Source organism: Chaetodon trifascialis, chromosome 10 (genome assembly GCF_039877785.1).
Source record: "Chaetodon trifascialis isolate fChaTrf1 chromosome 10, fChaTrf1.hap1, whole genome shotgun sequence".
In the NCBI taxonomy this organism is placed as follows: Eukaryota; Metazoa; Chordata; class Actinopteri; order Chaetodontiformes; family Chaetodontidae; genus Chaetodon; species Chaetodon trifascialis.
In genome coordinates this window covers 8,453,535-8,461,675 of record NC_092065.1, presented here as the reverse complement: position 1 = coordinate 8,461,675, position 8,141 = coordinate 8,453,535, and the positions used below count along the sequence as shown (strand labels likewise).

Here is an 8,141-nt window from a genome sequence, read left to right as displayed (position 1 = left end):
TTGCATTATTAATTCAGAGGGAACATGTAAACAATCTGCTGTGTGTATAGAAGCAGTTCCGAGAAGCAAAGTTAAACTCAGAAACTCATCAAGTCTGGAACACTTTCAAAGAGCTATCGCTGCTTTGAACAGGCCGAAAGTGGGCTGATAACCGCCGAGCCACAGTCAAACTGTGGATTGGTGCATTTGATGAGGCAAAAGGAAACAAGCAAAAATCAAATGTTTGCGTGTAAGAGGTCAGTCTCACTGGTCGCCCTCTCTCTCTCGAGGGGGTCTTTGACCGACAAAGGTCAAAGGTTGATTAGCTTGCTGTGCTCGTCGAATAAAGATATTCTGAAAGCTCCACTGATGTCTGTCTTTTTTCTTTTTTTCATTTTCATGATTGCTGTTTTTGTATTCAAAGTCTTTTTGCAGTAATGTGATGTACTGTGAAAATGCTGCTGCCTTTTGAACTAAGAGGCACAGTTAACCAGACCAGACTGAAAAAACAGGCACTGCTACAGAAAATACTTCCCCTCCTTTCAACCACACAGAAAGCCTTTTATAATCCAGACTGCTGACTTCCCAATTTATCCTAACATGACTGAGCATGGGTCTAACGTGCCATATTTTAGGGTATGTGTGTCCAAATACTGACCTAAAAACAATTTGTGATAAAAAGCACACTGAGCCTGGAAATTTACATATGACATATATACTTAAACAGTGAATAATGGTAAGGTAAATATTAGGAATCAGTTCCATCTGCTGTTATTTAATAACCATTAAATTAGTTCTTAATGCAGATAAATTTTTTCACTGGAGCCAAAATACAAATTATGATAATCTTATTATTACTAGTAGGAATTGTATAAATACTGAGAGTCACAGAGTACTTTTAGATATCATGTGATATTTTATGGTGAGCATTCTGAGGGAAAAGTTAATTTCTTCTACAGGAATAAAACATTGTAAAAAGGCACTTTTTAAGGCAACTTTCCTATCAGTCTCAGATTCTCGTGACATTTTATACACGTCTGCTTCAGCCGCGGCTCTGAAGCCTCGGACGCTGCACTAAGATTTATGAAGCGATATTTAGAAAACTCGTCACTGTGAGCTGTGTGTTCAGGCTGGGTGGCCCTCTCTCTCTGTAAGCCATGACAAACACTGGGTTTTATTTATTTATAAGGCCCTTTCTGCTTTTGTGCCCCCTTGCATTAACTCTTGGCTGTCTCTTAACATGGGCGTTTATCAAATACACTGAAATGATTGGACGTTGCAGGGGCTGACTGCTTTTACCGAACTTGGAAAATCCAGTTTCTCACATTTTGCATCTGCAACCTGGAATAACATGCACCTCGTGTTTATCCTAAGGGTAATTCAATTTTTTTTAGCTTCATCTGATGACTTCTAGCTGTTCTTGTTAACTTGATTTGTCTGCTTTAAATTATAATTGCTTAATTTATTCCAAAGGTTTCATTATTTTATTGATTTTATTGCCATCATAACCATGCTTCCTTTTCCTGTTTCTTGCTCTCCAGGATCTTTTGACAATGTTTTTTACTCGACTGTATCTCTGCCTTAATGTACTGCTGAGTTTAAATAAAGGCAAACTGAGAAACGTGACTGAAAGGTGTTTTTATTTTCAAATACCTTGACCATCAGTTTCTGTCCACATTAATTTGTCCATAAGATGGATCCAGGAATTACCAAGTGCTGCCCATTGTCGCCTTCTTGGTGCATTCTATACACAAATCTATATACACAATTACATCAGATCCACATGTTGATGATGTCAAACATTTGACAAGGGTTGCTGCCCGATCCTTTGGATTGGCAAACAAATAAGAAATAAAGGTTATAACCTTTAGCGAAAACAACATCTCACAAATTGATTCACATTGACATGTTTTTTTTTCCTCAAAATTATTAGAAAATAAAAAAAAAAAAGCAAGACCATGTAGGAAAGCGGTGAAAAACAAACCGCCCTGATTCCTTCAAAATACAAACAAGATCTGAAGAAAAAGGAACGGCCTGGAGACGATGACGCATAAAATACTATGTACAATAAAAAGCGCAATCTACTATGCAGGTTTCAAGGGTTCATTCCTGAATGGGCCTGGAGTTGATTTTATTTGTCCTCTTTGCGAGTTGTGCTCTACTGACTGGTTACTGAGGAGTCAGAAGAAAGAGCAGGGAAAGAGTGAAAACAGACTTCCCATAGGATGCTGTGTCATAAATACAGTACGTTAGGACCACTTAGTGATCGTTCTGCGGAGCACTCTGACTGCCTGTCGACTTTTCACAGTCCAATGTTCCAATTACCAATGGCACAGCGTGTCACACCCCAGAGGCCGTCTGGCTATTGTAATCGGTGGACTCCATCTTGAGGATGTATGGGATGATGCTGTCAATCTGCACGTTGCCAATGAGCCCAGCGAAAAACAGCTCCTCGGTGACAGCTGCACTTATCAACCTGAGGGCAGGAAGACGCAGCAGCAGCTTGGATAACCTGAGAGCAATGAGGGAGAAAGGAGGCATAAATTTGAAACATACTGTATCGAGTACATCTATGTTATCGTCATGAATCTGTCTTATATAAAGCGAAGCAAAGCCGACTGACCGATAGGAGTCTTCTGGGTAGGTACTTGTTACGTAGTCCTGCAGCTCCATGTAGGCCTTCTCCTGAAACCGTTCTATCTGTGGAGTATTATCTATGCCGGGGTGATCTGGTACAAAAACAACATATGCTCACAGTCAGACATTTTTCAGGATTTCCCTCTCAGGGTTCTGTGAGACAAGAACTCAAACATGTCGTTTTCATTTTGTAAATTAGCCAGCTGTCTACGCACCGGGACTAAAGAGAACGATGGCTTTGAGGTAGGCATATTCATAAGAGTCTGGGGACAGCTTGGTCATGCTGTTACAGAACTCCTGCATCCTCCAGATGTGCTCCATGACCAGTTTTACTCGCTCTGGGGACAGCTTGTCTGCAGGAGACAAAAAGGTTCAGAGGAGTGAAGGATGCATGGGGCTGAACACGAGCGTAGCCCTTAGCAAGTTCAAGACATACAGTGTTGCAAATGTAAACACGGCAGGGAGAATCTTGGTTTCCCCTTTGTATCACACCCTCTTCTCTGTATTGTTTTCAACATTAAATCTTGCTGGCAAGCAGAGCCCTCCTACCTTCCTGTAAGCTGGTCTGCAGATGGTTGATAATGGCACTTAGGATGGTACCAACATTCATAACGTTGGAGCACTGTGCCAGACCCAGGGCAAACAGTTCATTCCAGCAGGCTTTCATCAGGTTAATGTCATTGTCCTGACCACTGCGAAATAAAATTAGATTAATTAAAATGTATTACTGAGACCTGTGCGGCCGCATAGCTGCCATTTTGTAAATGACATGTGATGACACAGTCTGATAGCTGTATTTGTGAAACAGTGAAAAATCTTGTGACAATGGCTTACCCAAGGGTTTGAAAGGCAGGAATGGAGCGTGCCCAGTGCATAGAGAGGAAAAGTAGCCGCGAAGCTGACTCACAGATGTAGTTGACATTGAGGTACTCTGGCACAGGCAAAGGCATCATAAGCTGCAAGAACAAGTTACAGAGTTTAGGGAGAAAACACGACTGCAGTGTTTATCTGAAAAATTAGTGACTCAGTAAAACATAAGAAGGGGTTTTGGATTTCATCCCAAGGATCAGCGGTCACATTTACCTTGAAAGGGATATGGCTGTCAGAGAGCAGAGGTCCTTCCAACTCCACCACAGGACCCGACTGGTCCCCTGACATCAGCTGCATTGTGGTCTCCAAGGACTCTGCTTCTGTGCCATCACCAGGGTGTAGGACTTTGGCCAGGGTGTCAAAAGCTCTAATAATATGCACAATATAAAGACAAACAGTTCACATCAAAAGATCCACATTCTGATTTAGACATTTGATATAATGCAGCTCACACGGACAGAAAATACAGCATAGAGCTCAAAGCACTGCAGTGCACCCTTGGCATATGGTACATTTTTGATTAACTAGGGGTGAATCTAATTAAGTCCATACAAGCGGAGTCAGAAACCACATGGCCCAACAGGAAATTGTATTAAAGCTTTGTGACAACCATAAAGACACAGCCTCTTGGTTTCTTTCTCGTGCTCCTGCAGATCTCCTGTATATAGATCAATTTATTCACAAACAACTACTGGTCAGTGTCAAAGTCACTTGATTCTTTATGACATCTCCCTCACCGAGTGATATCACTTGCAGTTTGCTCATCTCCTTGGATGTCTGTCATGGAGCTGTCCCCGTTGCTAAGCGTTTCATCTCCCATCATATCATTGCCACTGTCACTTGCCTCCCTGGTCTTGTTGAGGTGGGCGAGGGATGTCACTACATTTGCCAGCGTGCCCAGGTCACCTTGAGATGGGTCATCCTGCTGAACAGTCATTATCAAGCATGTTTCATAAACACAGAAGACTGAATTTGCTGGCACTGCACTGTTACTTGTGCCCATCATTGAACTACTACCATAAAGAACAAGGATATAGTAATGGCATGTCAGACTTAAGTCAAATGTACTGTCATGTGACTACATAAGCGTTACCTTGTCAGGGGATGCTGGAATCAGGATGGTGTTTTCCAGCTTGGAGAAGGGTTGTTGGATGTTGAGCAACATGCTTGACTCAAGCAAACTTGTAGACCTGAAGTGAAAGATTACATTTTTCAAATCACATTATGTGATAGGGAAAATGTAATATAATGTAAACTCAAACTCTAAGCAGTTTATTTTTAACATGTGTACAATCTGATTTGATTCAATCCATTCCAATGCAATGTAACACGGGTATCATACAAAGATACTGTTTAGATCAGGGCAATTTATTCTATCATATTAGACTGTATTGCATTCTAATAGGTGGCTGTACCTAGCAGTTTCTTTGTCAGACACAAAGGTCGGTGTCGCAGCCAGAGGGCTACACAGGTTCTTGCGAATGTAAATTTTCTCAGTGGATGCTGCACAGTTGAGAGATTTCTCGCGGGTGGTCACTTCAACAGGCTTCCTCTCACACTGCACAGCTAAAGACAAAACATAGGCATCACACCTTATTAATGTGAGTCTGAAATAACATATCCACAACTGTTTATATAGGATATTAGTCTCTTACAATCCTGCTTCATGCCCAGAGCTATGCAGCGCTGCAGTCGACAGTACTGGCAGCGGTTTCGGTGGAGCTTGTTGATGGCACACTCTCCAGAGCCCCTGCATGTGTACACTAGGTTCTTTCTAATGCTGCGTTTGAAGAAGCCCTTACAGCCCTCACAGCTGACAGCTCCGTAATGACGCCCTGAGAGATGAAAGATTTGATGGTTGGCAATTAATTGTACATGTGTGTTAATGTAAAATTAATAATGTTAAATCGAATTAATTTCATTTCCTACCTGAAGCCTTATCCCCACAGACAACGCAGTATTCCACAACTGGCTTCACAATAGACGGGTCTGAGCCTTCAGTCACAAACTAACAAACAACCGGAGACAATGGAGTAATTTAATACAGCAAACACTGCAATAAGTCTAGACTGACTAAACATGTTCATGCTTCAGTCATAAGACCTTTCAGTAATTTGTTTATCAAAACTGGCTGAAAGAGGTCACTAATATCCTCCGGCAATACCTGAATCTGTTGCCCAGCCAGTTCAGAGGAGGCAAACAACAGCTGGTTAACCCCAGAGCTGTCTGGAGAGGCGAGGATGACCTTGTTGTTGGGTGCGCCTTCCTGCTTGGCCAGGATCACCTTCCCACCAGGGGAATAATCAGCATTTGCTAAGATAAACTGCTGTTTTCCAGGGGAAGATGGCTCAAGTGCTGTGACGATCTGGATCTTCTGGCCGGTCTGCTGATCAGTTACAATCTATTAGAAATACAAACAAATAACGCATGAGTACTGTGCTTGCAGAGTGGGAGAAGATAAGCTAAATAAAAAAACAAAATCAGTGCTTATCATTTGACTACTAAAGAGCAATTGTACAAATTCTAAGATTGTACAAAGATTTGAAACTGTCAGCTGTTCTATGTGCAAATTGTGCAAATGTGAGTGACAGTCTCTAGCTGTGAACACGCTGCCACATCACCTGGATTCTGTGTCCTAATGCCATACTGCTGTCCGCTGACACAAGTTGAATCCTTTGGGTCTGTCCATCCATTCTGTTACTTCACACACCTTCTTCCACTGCTCTTCACATTAGTGCCCCATGAGGCATGCACACCTGTGGAGATATGTTGTATTTAATGCCTTATTTAAGCAAACATTGGGTTGGGTGGAGGAGTATCTTTGAAGATCGGGCTGACTTTACTTTCTTTTTTATTACTCTCATCATCCCCCATGTACAATAGTTCTCTGTACCCTCCGACTTGGTCACAAACTGGTACTTGGTCACAAAGAAATAGATTCATTGTTTAAAGGTCAAGCAATTTCCCACAACAGCTGGGCATTGTGGGTTTTAGCAAATATTTAAAAGCAGTAAATAGTGATTTTGCTGGGGACTGTTTTTAAGCAGATAACTGGGGCACTGGTAAGTATCTATAACCACAGTGTTGGATTCACTAAAACTAAACAATTTTTGTCTTTTTGTGGGGATATGCTGACAAGAAGAAAAACACAGAATATCACCAGCCTTTTCCTTCAATATATGTTTGAGGTTTGTGTTGAATTAAGATCCCATAAAACATTTCAGAAAACTTTGACCTCGTGTGTAGCTCCTATTCTGTTCTAATAATACTAATGTGTGTAAAGGGACCCGGAGCTCGAACTAAAATAACTTCCAACATAACACACTGTACCATAGCTCAAAGGTGTTATTGTGATGACCACTAAGAGCCTGTAAATCTTAAACTAGCACTACCCTTACAACCACTTCTGTCCCTAACGTTTACTAATTTACCTCTCCCGTTAGCTGGAAGATATTTATGACTAATGCTCGATCGGTGTTTCTGAGCAGTTGAGAGCAAACCAAGTCAACATTGGCTTGAGATGATCTGTAACGAACCAACAGGTAAACTACAAACATCTGATTTATTACATAGCGTGTCACTAACTCTTAGTTTGTGGCCTGTGCTAACGAATCTAGCGTTAGCCGGCGCTAGCTCGAAACTGTACTATTGGTGGCCTGATTGTACAAAAACAGCTTGTAATCACTGTAAAGTGACAAGGACTGAGCGGTAAAGCCGTAGCAGCAACACATACAATCTCTTGACAGCCCACTATTTAAAATCGATACGGAAGATAAAGGTATTTCTTTTCCTGTGGGTGAAAGGTCAACATTGAAGGGTTAAAGCACGCTAGGGTTCAAGGCCCATGATGCGAATCGCAGCGTCAATGGCGGGACTACAGTTTTGACAACTACGCAAAATTCTCATTATTTTTTTTGCACCGGACTTCCACATCGGTCAGCAATTTAACGAGACAGCTGATAATTTAACAGTACGACACGCCGCTGTCACCATCAGAGTTACATGAATAATGTGGCTGGTTAGTTTACGGAGACTAGTTAGCAAAGCTAAGGCAGCAGCTAACGCCAACTAACGGTAACAAGGTTAGCTAACGCGGCTAAGCCTGCCGCTAAGTAGCATATCCGTGAACAGTATTATTGTTGCCGAATCGCTGGTCACAGCTACACGTAGACACGTGACGTTTGTCAACGAATCTGCTATGCAGTCGAATACACACAACAGCATTTTACATACTTGCGATTTTTAATTTTGCGCTGAGCTCCGGACGACAGTGCTAACGTGCTAGGTTAGCTGTTTGCTAGCTGGTAGCTAATGGCTGCCTCCCTGCGGTAGACCCACTGAACACTCCCTCCCTTCCTGTGTTAACGTTACTGTCCCTTCTGTCTTTTTCACAAACTTCTCATAAGCTCACATTAGTTAACATTTCTTACCTGTGAAGGAAATGTTAGGTCAGATGATGTATACTCCTCAATAAAGTAATATTTTAACTGTTTTGCTGCAGTTGTTGGGAGGGTCAGAGTTCGTGACCTTTTTTCATCAATAAAGGACTTTTGCGCGTGCGCAGTTAGGTTGCCGGACTTCACAGCTTCGCCGGTGTGTGTGTGTGTTAACAGAATGTTATTTTCCTCTGATTTAGCCTCATTTAGATTTATTTA

General features: G+C 41.9%; 1 protein-coding gene across 3 annotated transcripts; it reads right to left on the bottom strand.

Moving 5' to 3' along the window:
* Positions 1 to 1,597: 1,597 nt before the first annotated feature.
* On the bottom strand, positions 1,598 to 8,044 carry nr2c1 (nuclear receptor subfamily 2, group C, member 1). 3 transcript variants are annotated; one of them, XM_070971570.1, is made up of 14 exons: positions 7,917 to 8,044; positions 6,108 to 6,242; positions 5,651 to 5,887; positions 5,416 to 5,494; positions 5,142 to 5,321; positions 4,902 to 5,052; positions 4,580 to 4,676; positions 4,224 to 4,411; positions 3,700 to 3,853; positions 3,451 to 3,572; positions 3,166 to 3,308; positions 2,832 to 2,969; positions 2,603 to 2,708; positions 1,598 to 2,491 (listed from the first exon to the last, which is right to left on the bottom strand). In XM_070971570.1, the coding sequence occupies exons 2-14, from the start codon at positions 6,177 to 6,179 to the stop codon at positions 2,320 to 2,322; spliced, it is 1,839 nt and encodes a 612-aa protein (XP_070827671.1). In that variant the 5' UTR covers positions 6,180 to 6,242; positions 7,917 to 8,044; the 3' UTR covers positions 1,598 to 2,319. The 3 variants fall into 3 exon arrangements, with proteins under 3 accessions (XP_070827671.1, XP_070827673.1, XP_070827672.1); XM_070971572.1 differs by having other exon boundaries at positions 4,224 to 4,408; positions 7,917 to 8,030; XM_070971571.1 differs by lacking the exon at positions 7,917 to 8,044 and adding an exon at positions 7,720 to 7,849.
* Positions 8,045 to 8,141: the final 97 nt, after the last annotated feature.